Raw genomic sequence first — 17,200 nt, 5'->3', positions numbered from 1 at the left:
GTGTGAGAGAGAGAGTGTGAGAGAGAGTGTGAGAGAGAGTGTGTGTGAGAGAGAGAGTGTGAGTGTGTGTGAGAGAGAGAGTGTGAGAGAGAGTGTGTGAGAGAGAGAGTGTGAGAGAGAGTGTGTGAGAGAGTGTGTGTGAGAGAGAGAGTGTGAGTGTGTGTGAGAGAGAGAGTGTGAGAGAGAGTGTGTGAGAGAGAGAGTGTGAGAGAGTGTGTGTGAGAGAGAGAGTGTGAGAGAGAGTGTGTGAGAGAGAGAGTGTGAGAGAGTGTGTGTGAGAGAGAGAGTGTGTGAGAGAGAGAGTGTGAGAGAGTGTATGTGAGAGAGAGAGTGTGTGAGAGAGAGAGTGTGAGAGAGTGTATGTGAGAGAGAGAGAGTGTGAGAGAGTGTATGTGTGAGAGAGAGTGTGTGAGAGAGAGAGTGTGAGAGAGTGTGTGTGAGAGAGTGTATGTGTGAGAGAGAGTGTGTGAGAGAGAGAGTGTGTGAGAGAGAGTGTGAGAGAGTGTGTGTGAGAGAGAGTGTGTGAGAGAGAGAGTGTGAGAGAGAGTGTGTGAGAGAGTGTATGTGTGAGAGAGAGTGTGTGAGAGAGAGTGTGTGAGAGAGAGAGTGTGAGAGAGTGTGTGTGAGAGAGTGTATGTGTGAGAGAGAGTGTGTGAGAGAGAGAGTGTGAGAGAGAGTGTGTGAGAGAGTGTGTGAGAGAGAGAGAGACACATTTCTATATTGCTGGTGTGTTTAATATAACCAAACTAGCCAGCAGAGGGCGCAACTGCACAGCGACACTAAATTGGCCCTTTTCCTTCTCTACAGATATAACCAGTGGTGGGCGTGAGGGCGCCCGGCAGGTCAGTAGCACCTGAGACCTCGAGCACTTAGTGGTGGATATTTTTAAACCAATTCATTATTAGATCAACTTTCATTCATGGTCTGTTTTATCACCATTTTATCCTGGTCAGGGTCACAGTGGGCGACACACACACACACATTTTTCTTAATCTTTTTGATCTGTTCACCTGCTGCACACACACACACACACACACACACACACACACACACATCCTCCCTGTTGCATCATCAGCTGAAGAGACCCGAGGATATGGGGAAGCGGTTATGACCACAGTAGGCTATGACCATGGTAAGAATTAAAAGCAGAAGAAGAATGGGAGCTGGTGTAGATACATGCTGGTCCAGATGTTCTTACCCAGATGAGCAGCTGAGTCATAACCACGTCCCCCAGCTGGCACGCGGCGTGCAGAGCCGACTGTGATCGGAGGATTCCTCCGTTACCGAAGCGCAGCACGTAGGGGGGCGGGGCGTTGATCTCCTCCTTGGTGCTGTGAGCCAATAGGAGAAGCAGTCTGGGCAGATCCCTGTCGATGACGGCGGAGTGGAGGCGGGCCGATACAGGAGCGTCCAGTTCATCATTCAGACAGGAGAGCGGCGCCAAAAACAACTTCTGCTCATATTTAGCTCGGATCCACAACTCGCGCTCCTCACTGCAAACGGTTATTATCATCAATATCTATTAATTATCTATTAATTATCTATTACATAATAATAATCAAAATAATAATAATAATTATTACAACAATAACAGCAATAATGACAAAAAATAATAATACTGAATAAAACAGTACTGCTGCTTTATCCTGGTCAAGGTTGCAGTGGGTCTGGGTTCCCTGGGCACAAGGCAGGAATACCCTGAACAGAGCGCCAATCCATCACAGCGCTTTGTCCACAAACCCCCCTCCCTCCACACCTCCCACACACAGTCCATCGTGTCTGTGTAGACGCCCGACCGGCCGGTAGCATTACAAACCCTCCGTCACTCACCGCGTGGAGTCGGGTCGTGGTTTTTGGCGTCCTCTCGTCCGTTTCTCCCAGATGCTGTTGGTCATCTGGTTGCCGATGGCGATGAGAACCAGCGCGAGTTCGTACGGCCAGTCGTCCAGGTCGAGAGAACGAACCCGGGACAGGTGAGTGCCCAGATTCCTGTGGATCCCCGAACACTCGATACAGATCAGAGCTCCCAGATTTAAACTGGCCCATGTTGGGTCTGTAGAGGGGAACGCAGGTCTCAGATCAGCTTCAGGAGAAAAAATACCACTTTTATTCTGTTTCAGTTTAACACTCGTAATAAAAACGTACTTGCAGCGTCACAATCCACACAGAACGCGTTTCCTTTAGCGTTCCTCACCGCCTGGAGAGCTACGGCCTCACTTAGACTGTTCCTCCTCGCCTGTATAACACACACACACACACACACACACACACACACACACACACACACACACACACACACAGAGTAAACAACTGACAAATGGTAGCTGGTACAGGAGGTGTTATGTCCAGTGCCGTGTGTACGGTGTTGTGTGTACGGTGTTGTGTGTACGGTGTTACATCTGGTGTATCTGACCTTGTTCCTGCTGCTCTCACAGCTCTGGATGCTGGCAAGAATCTGATTCTCGATGTTCTGGACCCACGAGTCTCTCTCCTCTACAGTCTGAGCCTCAAAATGCCACGTCTGTCCTGAACTCGATACGATCAGGAACTCACAGTTCTCGTCATCTACACACACACACACACACACACACACACACACACAGTGAAATTACTGCACTGCAAATGTGTAGATTTTTAAGACTGAAGCTTGTTCTACAGTTTCTGTGTCCGACATGATTTACTAGCTGATATTCAGTCCAAATTACAGAGGAACCTCGATTTAACAGACTGAAGGGGGGGGGGGGGGGGGGGTGTAGTACTGTACTACTGGTAATGAGACGCTTCCCACAGCAATTTTAAACAATCGGACCGGACATTCGCTTTTGCAGATTTTGTCCGTTAAATCCAAAATCTGTTGGAGGTTTCACTGTATTTATCATCTGAGTTTCGATTTGAACTGAAACTAGAGAACATACAAAATATCAGTCATTTCTACATCAGAAAGAGCCAAAACTAAACAACACAGTGGTGTTAGGGTGTAACATGCAGGTGTAATACACACAGTTAGAATTCCTCTGTGTTGATGTAAAATAAACGTGATTAAATGAATCGTTCATGAGTAACGAGATGTAAATGTAAATAAAAGTGTAAATATAAATGAACCCCGCCCGGTATGAAGCATCTAAACCAGTTACCTGCTTTATTTATGTTTTTTAAGCTACCAAAGCTTTTTAATTTCCACATTTTGCGTTTAGCTGCAGCATGAAAAGTAAAGAGAAGAGAAGAAACATGAGCAGAGAGAATCAGTGCATTATTTTAATACTTCTCAGCGTGGGGGGGTCGCTCTGTGTTTCAGGTATAGCGTGGGACGTTCTGACCTTCAGCGTGACCCAGTGTGGTATCTGCTCTCTGGTTCAGGTTCTTCTTCCTCCTCTGTTTCTTCCGGTCTGATACTGGAGACGTGCTGGGATCCTTCATTAACGTCGGGTTCAACACTCCCTCGATATCTGAAGTGTTCCACACACACACACACACACACACACACACACACGCATGATGAAACTGGAGGAAAAATCACCCAGAAAATCAAACCTGCTCCAGAACCCCACTGGAACCTCGATCTGAGTCCCACTGTGGAAGGAGCTCATGGTGAAATGGTTATACTGGTAATAACAGAGTGAAAAAGATCAGACAGTGATGCAACCATCATGTAATACACCGTTACTAACCCGAGTTACCGTTACACCGTTACAGGTGATGAGTGTGTACACACCGATATTATGGACTGTGGACAGTGCAAATGGGGATCTCTGGCCGTATAATCCTTCCTCTGCTGCACCGCTGGTAAGTACAGCACCTGTAACCAACAACATTCAGCTGGATGTCAGTCAGATAGAAAATCTCATTCAGTTCAGATTCTGTGTGATGACAGAACGCTGGTGTGTTGCATTATTCCTGTATTATTACAATGAGTATAACAAGCCAGACTGCGTGGAGATCAGTGGCTGGGCTGGGTCACACAGCATCATGCCCTTCTTCCCTGCCAGTTATGGCCAGTAGATTCAAGATTCAAGAGTTTTATTGTCTACAGTTACAGTGAGTGTTAGTTACTAAATGTGTTTGTAGTGAACTCTGACCTGAACAGGCTTCATCTGACATCGGTTCGTTTTGGACCGTTCCATTGAGTCCAGGCGGGGGTGCTGAGGACGGTACGGCCCGCGGGGGGCGCTTCCCTGGAATTTTAACGGTCACGCGCAGCAGATCGATTTCTTTACCGTTTACGTTCTGCATGTAGTCCTGCAGCACACACACACACACACACACACACACACAATGTGTTCCTTAATTACTAATCCTGTCATATGCAAAAGTTTTTGCTCCCCCTTCCCATTTTTTTAATACAAAGTGATTTAAGATAAGATAAGATAAGATAGCCTTTTATTATCCCACAGGGGGAAATTTGTAGTGTTACAGCAGCTTTCAAGAATACAAAAAATAGAAAATTACAAAATGTTTACATGTATGTACACATATACTAAATAGTAAGAATATATAAAAATTACAAAAATATAAACAGTTAAACCAAATATTGCAGTTATTACTAATATTGCTTACTATAATATTACTTACAATCATAAGTAAATACAGTCTACACAACTGAGGGTGAGGGGCCTTGTTCAAGGGCCCATCAATAAAATGATGTCAGAATGATGTGACACTCACACTGACGTTGGAATGGTAGCTCAGCGCGCCGTTGCTGGACAGCGTTACATATTTCTTCTTCCATTCCTGTTTGAGAGAACTTCCACTGCGCTTCAGCAACACACTCTGCTCATCACACACACACACACACACACACACACACACACACACACACACACACACACACACACACACAGAATCAGGCAGCTAATAAAGTAGAAGCAATTCTTCATTTGCATCTTTTCTTTTTCTTTTAATGTAATTGTGTCCAGTTCCTCAACACCTAATGATGTTATTTTATTATTTATACATTTAATACTGTCATAATAAAATGCTAATAGTAAAAAGATTATTACAGTGTTTATTTGGGATCAAGAACCTACATTTATTTACTACATTTAACAAAAATTAATATAAATAAACACAGTATTTATTTTAACCAGGGGTGTCAGAACTTTTGCATATTTATAATAAATTGATATAAATAATGTTTCTCACCTGTTTGATGGGGATTGTGCGGCCGATGCCGAAATGAGCTTCTGCACCCCTCCTGTCAGAGTCACTCCCCCTGCGCAACTACACAGCAGATACACACCCCATCAAACACTAAATATTACAGTGTGTGTGTGTGTGTGTGTGTGTGTGTGTGTGTGTGTCACTGAATGAAATAAACCTATTATTATTTGAGTACGCTTGATTAAATTCTCTGATTGAACAGTTCCTCGTCTCTGAATGTAAAATCAGGGGTGTTGAAGGGTACATGAGGGGGGTTTGGGGGTTTTGGGGTGTGGGGGTGTAACTGACTGTGAACTGGGCGGTTCGGATGAGTTTCTCTCCTCCTCCTGATGCAGCGCTGATGTTTTTGTGAGTGATGACAGGAGTGGAGGGAAGAGACGAGGAGTAATCACTGCTCTGCCCTCCGTTACTCGCCTACAAACAGCAAGAGAAAAACAACGAAGCAGAAACATACGCAGTTACATCCCACAGTCCTAAACTCCTCAACTCCTAAACTCTTTACATTATTCTCTGTGGTGATGCTCACAGTCAACACACGGAGATACAGATTCAATAAAAATGAACATTTTTACATTTGTTTTCATGATTATTATTATTAATAAAATGAAATGATTTACGATACTCTTCATTTATTGTTTTTCTTTTTTTACTTTTACTATTATGATGATGTGTTTACAAGGGAAAGAAAATCGACAAGAAACTTGGTAACCTTGGTTAGAATCTCTTTTGATCTATACCAGCACTAGTGATCAGAGGGTTGATGGTTCAAGCCCCACCACCTCCAGGCCTTTAACCGTCAATTTCAAGTTGCTTTGAATCAAATCGTCTCCTAAATGCCATTAACGTAAATCCTTCATGTCAGGCGCATTATAGACACACTACTAAAGACCCTAGAGACCTCAACCATAAACATGCTGGACTCCAGTGCTAAGTCACAAGAACTGCAGGGTCAAGAATAAGCCAGAAAAAACATCCTGGTGTTAAATGGACGTACCTGTACAGTAAAAGCTCCTGATATGGGTGTGGATCCACCGGAGTGACTGGGAGAGTTGGGTAACGATTTACAGGAAGCGTACAGAGCGAGCTGCCTCTTCATAGAGACGATCTTCTGAGCAGCTGCACAACAACAATATATTATTCACTCTTTATTCATCAGATTCATTAAAGCTGCTCGTTAATGTTAATGTACCAGTGTGTGTGTGTGTGTGTGTGTGTGTGTGTGTGTGTGTGCTATCTATTCTCACCGTCGGTAAAGACGCGGTTAACGTTGAGCCCGTAGGTGGCGCAGGTTTCATAATACACACACCGGTGAACGTCGGAGCAGAGCTGCCTCGCCCGAGCGTCGTCGATCACGCGTGGATTACTGCTCGTTATTTTATCTACAGGAGGGAACAGTGACATCTGTATCATTCTCTCACACACCCATCTCCATTATCCAGCACCATCAGCCAGCAGAGGGCGTAACTGCAGCACTTCTAAAGGAACCTTGTTCAGCCACTGTCCCACCCTAGGACCAGCCCATCAACCGGATCTACTTTACACCTGTCCTCTTTACAGATATCAGTACACACCTGTCAGCCAATCAGAAACCAGCATTTTTTATGGTACATAGTATAAGCTGTCATATCAGCCAGCACTATAAACTGAAAATAAAATGACTTTATATGAATATTAATCGGGAAAAAGCTCTGATCTAACAGTCACATGTGAGACCACTTTTTATTCTGTTTATTTTATTAAGTTTGTAAATAAATAAGGACAGTGAGGTTTAGTATTTCTCACCCTGAGTTCCCACCACGACGAAGGGGATTTCTGCTACGTTACGATGAGCACACAGCTGCCTGTAAATGTTATAAACCTCCAAAAAACTGCCCTCGTTCTCCAAACTGAACACCAGGATCAGCCCGTCCACCCAACTACACAACTGATCACAGCACAGCACAGAAAATCACTCAGCATCAGCACATACACACAGGAAGAGCTTAAAAATTACATTTTTCAACTTCAAAATTATGTAAAATTTGTGCATTAACTAAAAGACTATGCATGTGATTAAATAATGAGAAAATAAATTAATAAAGAGAAATAAAACAATAATAGTAAATGTAAAGAAAGGAGAGACCTGAGCATCAGGGAGTCCTGGTTCCTCTCGGATCACTAGAATGTGATTCTGTCCATCGATCAGCACTTCCTTCTCAAACCTGCACGCTACACACACACACACACACACACACACACACGATACATTCAAACTGGCATACTACATACTACTGCATACTACTGTTTAGTACTGTAAACTGCTGCATACTACTCCTGTACATAAGTCTATACATTTACCTTCAGGACTCTCCAGTGGAAGGTAACTACCAGTCATGTAGCGATGAACCAGTGCTGATTTCCCACTGCGCAGGCTGCCCAACACGCCCTGCCACATAACCAACAGCAACACATGCTTTCATTTAATTAGTTACATCTTAGTAATTGATACAGTAAATTAGTTAGATGGCAAAATAAAAGTGATCCTGGTGTATAAAACGTTCCTGCTGTGTGATTTTTGTTGAGGTGTTTTTCAGTATTTTCTTACCAGGTGTAGATCCTGGATGGCGTGGCTCAGAATCCACTCCTGATTCACAGCACACGCTGCAGAGAGACACAACACAGCGTAATCATGTACCGTTTTATACCTGCACAGTTCACGACCATAATACTGTTCACCTACATCCACAGGAGATCATTAGAGGTCATTAGAGCACAAATCCTCGACCGGATACACTGCTGGAGTCAAACCTTTACATACACGCTTTAAGTAATGCAGCTGTTTACTGCGGTACGACTACAATCACATATGTGAGTTCTTTTTAACTTTATTGTAAATTTCTGAAAATCTGCAGAGTTAAAATATACAGACAGTAAGTACAGCGGTGTAAAAAAGGTTCTCTAACATCAGTAAGCAGAACAGCAAGCACCATGTCTGGTGAAAAACTGGCACTGCACATCACATAGCTTGTACCATCCTTACAGTGAGACATGATGGAGGCAGCACCATGCTAAGGGGGTGCATCTCAGTGGCAGGAAGAGGAAAAGCAAGAGTTCAACCTCTAAAAAAACACTGGAGGTGCTGCCCCGCCCTACTAAACAGAAAACAGAATAAACTGATCTTCATTTGAATTTAAAAAACACACCCAAAACAAAACCAAAACTCTACTCATCTTACATTTATTAATGTGCACCAACCGTTTGATCCTGGTCAGGGTCATGCTGTATTCAGTATTAACTGGGAACACTGGGCACAAAGGCAGAAACACACGTGGAGCATGGTGCCAATTACTGGTGCCAGGGCATCACACATTCACTCGCTCACTTCATCTCTTACTCACTAAATCACACCAAGTCATTGTTGTGCACAAAATGCTGGAACCAGTAAGGGCTCTCCCTAAACTGTTGCTATAAAAATAAAAATTATATATATATATTTTTTTTTTACTCCTGAACTCAGTAATCTGTTATATAATATGAGGTGTCCACACACTCTGGGCCCCATTGTAGGTTTCCATCCACCTCAGTGTTCTACTGGCTGCTACTCTGAGAGGTCTTGTGTTGGTTCCTCTCACACCAGTGCTTCACAATGATAAACTGTTATTGGGCACCAGTGTGGGACAGAACCCACAAGGATAGAAGATGTATGAGAGGTGTCATGGATGAAGATGTGGCGAGTGATCCGTAACGATGTCTGGTTTCAGTTTTCTGAACGTACTTCAGTCCTGAAGATGCCTGTGTTCTTCTCTAACCCTGTTAGATCTGCTCCACAAGCTGAGGTCTTTAATCCATCACTGATTTATGGACACGTTTCTGAACACGTATGTTAAATGCAGGGAGTAAAAACTCAGATGCACTGGTGTGTATGAGCCGCAACACTACACACCAGTGCAGCACAAACCATCGATACTCAAGATCAGTACTGTGAAATTGAACGTTTTAATGCTAAACCGGTCGATCTGTGATTTTTCGGGCTGTAATGGGTCGAACGGCTGCTGGAGATTTTTCCAGAAGCTTCTTTCCTCCCTTCAGTTCATCCGTCTCTCTTTCATTGTGCTGTTTTTTTTCCTGTCGCTACGCCACCATCCGTGCATCGCTCCCTGCTTCCTGTTTCCATGGCAACCCCTCCTCCTGAACCCCGAAAGCCTGCGCGCCGCATGCATGTTAAGCGCCAGAACCACCACGGCCGTGCAAAAGGGGCAAAAACGGGCCGTCCGAGTGCATCGGTGCTTCCAAAAATCTGGTTTTGTGTAACTAATTCACATAAAGAAGCTTGAGGATGTTTACTGGAATGATTAATGACATTACAGATGTTTGGGTTCCTGCCATTCATCAACTTCAGCATCTCACTGCTTCTCATTTTTCACTAAGGATTATAGATGTGTCTTTAATTACACGTTAACTTTAGGGCATTTTTACCCCCTGTGAATTACTATTACAATAACACCTTCCTAAAAGAACCTACACGACGTTCCTCTCACCTCAAATCTAATCAAACACTCAGACATGTCTGATGTGTGTAGCTCTTTTATTCTGTAATTTTCTGCTGCTTGGAGCTGATTATTATCGGCCGTTTGTGAGCTGAATAAACACATTAAACACAGAAGCATACGTTATACTGTATATATGTGTGTACGATTATATAGTGTAGCTCTACATTCCAAAATTAGATGTGAGATTCTGGGTCCCATTATTCATCATGTTTTTATTGTTTTCTGATAATCACAGCAGAACCAATAAATGCTATAACACACGACATGAGAATTAAAATAATAAAATAATATTTCTGCATAAACTCTTTATAGAGTGGAACACTAGTTTAAAGCTCCTGGGTGATAAAAGTGGTTGACTTTATTACTATGGCTTTCTTTACCTCTCTATACAACAATTAAATGCCTGTTCTGTTCACATGATTGTTAGTATAAAGCTGTTAGTATAAAGCTGAATAAAGCTTTTTGATATTTTAATGATATACAGACTATAATAAATATACAAAACACACCTAATATTTGGTTTCACGCCCTTTTGATCTTTTTATCTCCATCAGTCACTTTTAAGATTTACTAACAAGCTTTTACGACTTTAGATCTTCGTCCACATATTTATGACTTTGTAAAAGTCATTTCAGAACCAGTTCTGATCCACAATTTTTATTCTTTATTATTTCGACCACCTTCTGCAATGCACCAGAGCATAATTCTACCACCACCACGCCTTACAGTAGGTACAGTGTTAGTGGGCATGTATGCCTCAGCTTTTCTCCTCCAAACACCTCATCAATGAGGTCAAATAACTCAACCTAACCACAAAACTACCTCATAAGGTTCTTTCTTCTTTCATGTGATCAGTCGAGCTTTAAGGTGTGGATTTAACCTCTCACCTGACTGTGTACACGGTGTTCCAGAAGCTTCTAATTAATGGTAGATTTGCTCATTGATTGTTCCTAGATTACATTTGACATCTCAGACTAATTACCTCCTGGCATAAGGTAAATTTCTGGCTTTTCTATATAAACTTGGCTAAAACGACCACTGTGCCACACCAGTGTTGCTCATCTGCTTTCTGGGATGTGTCTAGAGCTGCCTATATTTTTCATTGTGAGGTCTGTAGCTTAGCATAATAGATGCAGCCAAACTAACCTTATTTGCATGAACAGAAAGATCAGGATGATCTACACCACCAGATTAATCATTTAAATTGTTTCTTGTATATTTTGACCCAGTCGAATAAAAAAAGAAAAAACTCAAATTTCTTGTCCCTTTGTGCCACTTCTTCACCCAGTAACGACTCCAGTGTATAACAGAATCCTCTCTATAATTCAGTACGTTTCTGATGTAACCAGAGGAAACCTGTCACAGTTCTTTACCAGGTTATGGGATGTGGAAACGTCTCACTGCTCTCATTAATATTTTAACAGATCTGTAATCATACATCATTTTTACCTGCCAACCAAAACCTTAAATGAAATGCCAGAGAAGCATCTAGACTCCACGGTGTCCACACTGGTGCCCATGCAGTGTTATACCCACATCCTGTGGTGCAGTATATATATATATACTCTAAATTCATTTGCATGATAGTAAGCTCCACATTTCCCCGGAGAGAGCGTGCAGGATAATGAGGACGTTTAATGGAGACGAACCCAAAGATCAATGTGAGCCGTCACTGAGTCTCAGAGCGTGGAACCATCAGGCTGTACACCAGTATCATCTTTATCATACACCAGTGAGCAACATGTACTTCATTCCAGACCTCAGATTTTAATCATTCCTGCAGCTTTGGGTTTTCTGAAAATCTGTTGGGTGAATAATATACAGGCAGTGAATTAGATGATGAATGTGCTGGTGTAGAAGGTTCTATAATTCTATTTAACTTTGTATCAGGGCTCCTGATTCCTCATTACTGATCATGACTGAGTACAGCAGCTGACTTCTCTGTGTCCATATAAATACGACTGGTTGAACTGCACCCATTAAACTGGAACCCTTAAGCAATACAGTGGAACAATCAACAATGAGCATTCAGATACCAAGATCATCTTTACATACAATAGTCTGTCAGGGCAGATTACATGGAACACTCGTCTCTTTGCCAAGGTCAGGAAAAAAACCAAACTGTCACATTATGCTTCAAAAAACTTCTGGAGGAGTTTTGTGATCAGATTGAGTTATTTGACCACAATGGCATTCCAACCCAACAACCCTGTTGCTACTGTAAAGCATGGTGGTGGTTGTATAATGATCTGGATCCAAATTCTTGAACACAGTCAGGTGTTACAGCAGGACACAGACCCAAAACACATCAGAATGACCTTCCCATGGTCCACCCTATTAACAACACTACTGTACTAACAAATCAAATCTGTGCCAAAGAATGTAGCTTTGTTTACCTCATAACCAGCAGTATTGCTTACAAGAGCAGCAATGAGGAACCTTATCGACTATCGTCCTTCCTCAGGCACGTCCAGCTGTGCCTGTTTAATACAAGCCAGGTCGATAGCACAGCTGCGATTTGAACTAGAGAGCTCGAGATCTCAGGGTCAGTGCATTAGACCACTGGATTTCAACAACTTTGTTTTCAATGTATAGTTAGATATTCTAATGGGTATTAAATCCTATTCTAAACAGAAGAGATGATAGTGAATACTTAATAATAATAAACATAAAAATATCCATTACAAGCAAATGAAGAGAAGAAAGGTATAATTATAGTACATTTGTGGAATATTTACTTTATCATAGTAATGCACTGACAAATAAACTAATGTCACATTAAACTGGGTTGTGACACAAATATTTTAAGCACTTAAAATGGGGTCACTGTGTAAAATAATATCGAGACCCTTCGCTATAATGCTTCTGGTGCAGTGCAGGCCGACACATTCTGTTTTTTACACCGCTGTAGCTGATTAGAACCAGAAAGTTCATTTACTCCTAAATCAATGAGTTTAATAGCATTAATTATAGAACACAAAGAACTGATGAAGCTCCAACAACGTTTTGTGGAATCCATCAAGGACAAACCTCATGAATAGATTCAAGGAACCAGTCGAATCAAAGCTTTCACACAGAAGTGTAATATCTGAAAAATATCAGTGAAAGCTACAAAGATTCTCAAGACAGCTCACCACGTTCCTGCAGTACGCTCAGATACGCCTGGAGAGAAGAAACCTGAAATGATGGAAGTTAGGAAGAGTGTACAACCCTTCAAAGAAGGTTCCAAGTAGAGGAGTTCCTTAAACTGTGGACAGACCACAAGAACCTTTTTGGCTCTTTGTTGTAGACCTACATAAACATCTCAAAGACAGAACACTATACTAGATGTTTGAGTCTAGAATTGTTAGCCAAAGCAGTTCTGTCAGAGGAACTCTTTAATGTTCTGTAAAAACTTAAAAATAAAAATAATCGAATACACAATATGGCCAAAAGTATGTGGACATCATAATCATGAGCTTGTTGGACATTTCATTTCAAAACATGGTCACTGATTTGGAGACCTGAGCAGCTATAACAGCCTCCACTATTCAGGAAAAGCTATTTGTACATTTTTGTAGATTTTAGGGTGTTTCTGTAGGAATTCATGCCCATTTAGGTTCTCAAACAGTGTAATGATCTCAAAGGTGTTGAGTGAAGTTGAGGTCAAGGCTTGCTGCAGGCCATTGGAGATCCTCCACACCAAACTTGTCAAACCAAACTATGTCTCAGGCCTTGTTTTGTGCACTGGGGCACAATAATGTTGGAACAGGAAAGGACCTGTGTTTTATATTATAATAAGCAATGGGTGTAACGGAAACCTGAACTCAATAATAAGAAAGGAACCACTGGTACACCTCATAGACACTGTCATTAACACTCACCTTCTTCCTCGCTGGACCGTCTCCTTGTGGGGCTGTGAAGAGGAATGGGAGTGGCAGGAACCACCGGCGCCGTTACAGGACACTGAGTACTCTTGGTAAAGATCCCGCTGATGAACTTGAGCATTTTTCTGTCTTTACCTGGAGCCTGAGTAGAAAAACGCCCAGGTCCACTATGGCTGTCCTTTCCTTTCTTCAGGTCTTCAGAGAGCAAGTTCAGGTCACTGTTATCCAGGGTTCGACTCTTTCCTTTACGCTGAGGTTTGACCGGAGGCCGTGCGGCCTGCACTGGGAGCGATGCTGAAATGGTTTTAAACTTTTCCACTTGAGTGCTTTCACGTGTTTCAAGCCCTGTTGGTGTGAACCCTTCTTCTGGAACTATTAAAGGTTCCATGCCATACCGTTGGTACATCCCTCTCCCTTCACTTTCTGACCAAGAGGCTCGGTAGGGACCCATAGTCATGGTTATAGTCATGGGAGGTGAGTGTTCTCTACCCTTGATGTCCAGGTTCTTAGCGGAGGAGGAAATGGTCTTACTGGAGTCCTTGAAGTCCCGGCGGTTCATGGTTACAGTAGCGTGGGGTCTTAGAGCAGACTGGCCAAGACGGACTGGTACAGCAGGGCGGACTGAGGTTCCATTTGACACAACAAGATCTGAGACCTTTTCTGATGGAACATCAGCCTTGTATGTATCCACCTTAGACAGTTCTGTCTCCTCTCGTTTGATCCTGCCGTCCTCTGCATACGGATCCTTGTGAGGATCTCCTTGTATTGACTTGTGCACATTGGCCACAGGTGGATAGCTGGGAATCTTCGGTTTTGGAGGAAGTACCCTAACTGGGCATCCATTTTTGCTTTCTAGCCTTTTCTTAACCTCCACCTTCTCCTTTTCAACCTCAGGTTTCTTGTCATCTTGTGGAATTTTACTCTTCGCATCTACTAGTTTTCCCTCCTGCCTTAATTTTCCACCATATTCCAGACCCTGAACCAGGCCTGGGACTGAGGGGGAACTCTGGGTTGGGCTCTGGGTCAGACACTGAGTCAGACACTGAGTCAGGCTTTGGGTTGGACTTGGGTTTGGACTCTGGGTTGTACTCAGGTTTGGACTCTGAGTCGGACTTTGGCTCGAGCTCTGGGACCGACACTCAGTCGGACTCTGGGTCGAACTCTGAGTCGGACTCTTGGGTTTCGTGGACGTGGACTCGGCCCCTTCATCGCTCCCTACGGCCTCGACCTTGACCAAAGTGAGGGAGATGAGGTAGGTGGTTCGACGCTGAAGGGTCCCTGAATTGCTCATGTGGGTAATAAGCCCTTTTTAGGTGCACACAGCTAGGCGTAATGTGGATGGAAGATCAGTCAGTATCTACACAGATCAGCTACACCTAAATGATCCAGTAGGTAGCTTAGGCTGTTAATGAAATCAAGGCATAGAAACACTGCATACACAAAGCTTGGTCAGACCTAAACCCAAGAGCCAACAATGAACAGATGAAATGGAGATGATCCACTGATGTTCAGTGCTACAATAAAGGTGCAAATGATAGAATCTGTAAACCCTGTTAACCTTCAGAAACTGTTCTTTTAATAAACGTACAGATCTTGGTGTAACATCTCTTCATGCATGGATGCTCCCGATTTCTTTCTCATGCAACAGATGGTTCGCATCCCATCCCTTCATCGTGAAGTCTAGACTCCAGAATTATGCAAGATTGATTCCTGAATGATAATGAAAATTCCTCCAAAAACCAGCTCCAAATAACAGATTGTCTTGGTTCCACCTGTCAGTTCTTTATCGTTCCTCAATCAGAACTGGTATTTTGTATTCCTCTGCTTTGGAACTAAGGAGAAATCAGCACGTCGTGTAATCCACATCCTGTGATTGATTTTACGTGCGCCGTATGCAAGCCGAAACAGAGGACAATGAAATCCGGAGCGATTTACAGCGACAAGCCGGTGTGACGGACAAAAAGATCAGAGAAAAAATGACCTAGCATGGTAAAACGTCCTTATCCAGAGACGGCGGGAGGTCACAGTGGATACTGAGATGAACAGGAAACCTTTCTGGAAGCTGTAGAATCCAAGGAAGCCACCGCATCCCCTGTGTCTCTCTCCATCACGTCTGATAATTAGCAAGTCTAATCTGGCCGAGTAGGGAGGGTGGAATAGACGAGAGAGAGGGAGAGAGAGAGAGGGAGAATGCGAGAGGAGAGTGAATGCATTGAGCTGCCGAACCCCTCCTCTACCTCTTCCCTCCCCTTTTCTTCCACCCCCTGCATGAACGAGTCACAAAGCCAGCGTGATGGCGACAACGCCGTAGACCGGCCAGATCTGCACCTAACGTCCATAAAGCGACACGAGAGAATCTATGAAGCCTGGTCTTAAATCCACCAGCCCTCCATCACCGTAAATCAACCTGCCACTCTCGTGCTTACTACAGAATTCTCTTTTACTTGACGAGCGAACCGTTTCCTGCAGCACTTCTTCAAACAAGCACTTTTTTTCCTTCTCCTTTAATTTCCCATCTTCCTCTTTTATGGGTCTGAGTGGCCGAAAACGTAGCGCTGAATCGAGAGGAATGTTGGAGGTCACAGCACAGAATGCTTGATGGTGTTTAAAGGACAGAAGGAAGAAGTGATAAATAGCCTCATGGGAATTTCATGTGGAGGGGGTTTCATTCTCACCTAAATTTGAAGACTGTCAGATAGAACACTGCTCCAGTCTGTAAGTGTGTGTGGATATGGGAGGTTTACTGGCAGTAAATGGGACAGTCACATTTGGCTAACCCACAATAAACTTAAAAATGTCAAATTAATATTTTTACACAAGGAGGTATGTGTTCCAATCAATCAAGCACAGTAGGTGAAATACGTGTGCATTACAAATGCATGCAAACATTTCCCTGTATGAATAATGGCTCAGGGCTCTGAGTGAGACACTGCAGCTCCTCCATACCACACTCATCAAGCCAAGTCTTTACAGACCTCAAAGGAGGAAATGGGCTGATGTAGGCCTGTTAGAAACGGGTGTGGCTGAAACACTCAATAACTCAATAATTACGATGGGTGTCCTGGTACTTTTGGGTGTATCTCTTCAACATGTTTTCATTAGTTCCATGAACAAGCAATCCACACCAAGTAGCAGGCAAGTGTTTGAGACACAAAATATGATATAGGGACACGCTGGGGGCATAGCAAGAGTGAGTGGTGTATCTGTGTGATGTAAAAGTACTAAGACACTAAATAAAAAGTTCACAAAGGCAGAGAATTATGGGTAGTTTGGAGGTGAAATCTGCGTGTTTAGTATGTATTTAGAATGTATTTAATGTACTGTGGTACTCCTGTTCTCTGCATTGTACGGATCATGAATTCACTGTGCATTTGTAATTCTTCTTGCAGCTTTATTTTTTGAAGTGTAGTGAGATTTTGAACAGTGTTGTGATGTGATGTGATGATGTGTTTTGGGTTTTTTAAGCTGATCTGCTTTCAAGTCAGTCGCTGCAAAAGAAAATAAATATTAGAGATGTACTAATGACTTTCACGTGATAGAAGCATTGATGATAACATGATTATCAAAGCGCTGTTTATGCGTGTGTGTGTGTGTGTGTGTGTGTGTGTGTGTGTGTTTTACCCCAATTAGCCCTGTTACTCCAATTAG

General features: G+C 42.9%; 1 protein-coding gene across 3 annotated transcripts in view; it reads right to left on the bottom strand.

Annotated features, from left to right (window-relative positions):
- The window catches only part of LOC134301616 (arf-GAP with GTPase, ANK repeat and PH domain-containing protein 1-like), an 18,482-nt gene extending 3,631 nt beyond the window's left edge, over window positions 1–14,851 (bottom strand). For 2 of the 3 annotated variants that reach the window (XM_062986404.1, XM_062986403.1), the window contains exons 1-18: window positions 13,550–14,851; window positions 7,742–7,797; window positions 7,495–7,582; window positions 7,280–7,365; window positions 6,940–7,081; window positions 6,402–6,536; window positions 6,152–6,273; window positions 5,446–5,571; window positions 5,140–5,217; window positions 4,663–4,767; window positions 4,077–4,236; window positions 3,713–3,796; window positions 3,318–3,446; window positions 3,135–3,194; window positions 2,414–2,565; window positions 2,146–2,236; window positions 1,831–2,053; window positions 1,199–1,493 (exon numbers count right to left, since the gene is read on the bottom strand). In XM_062986404.1, coding sequence (XP_062842474.1) covers window positions 1,199–1,493; window positions 1,831–2,053; window positions 2,146–2,236; window positions 2,414–2,565; window positions 3,135–3,194; window positions 3,318–3,446; window positions 3,713–3,796; window positions 4,077–4,236; window positions 4,663–4,767; window positions 5,140–5,217; window positions 5,446–5,571; window positions 6,152–6,273; window positions 6,402–6,536; window positions 6,940–7,081; window positions 7,280–7,365; window positions 7,495–7,582; window positions 7,742–7,797; window positions 13,550–14,843 — 3,426 coding nt within the window. In that variant the 5' untranslated portion in view covers window positions 14,844–14,851. The remainder of the gene's footprint in view (window positions 1–1,198; window positions 1,494–1,830; window positions 2,054–2,145; window positions 2,237–2,413; window positions 2,566–3,134; window positions 3,195–3,317; window positions 3,447–3,712; window positions 3,797–4,076; window positions 4,237–4,662; window positions 4,768–5,139; window positions 5,218–5,445; window positions 5,572–6,151; window positions 6,274–6,401; window positions 6,537–6,939; window positions 7,082–7,279; window positions 7,366–7,494; window positions 7,583–7,741; window positions 7,798–13,549) is intronic. The other variant, XM_062986405.1, reaches the window with a different exon arrangement.
- Window positions 14,852–17,200: the final 2,349 nt, after the last annotated feature.

Source organism: Trichomycterus rosablanca, chromosome 24, assembly GCF_030014385.1.
Source record: "Trichomycterus rosablanca isolate fTriRos1 chromosome 24, fTriRos1.hap1, whole genome shotgun sequence".
In the NCBI taxonomy this organism is placed as follows: Eukaryota; Metazoa; Chordata; class Actinopteri; order Siluriformes; family Trichomycteridae; genus Trichomycterus; species Trichomycterus rosablanca.
This window is presented reverse-complemented; position numbering and strand designations above follow the sequence as displayed.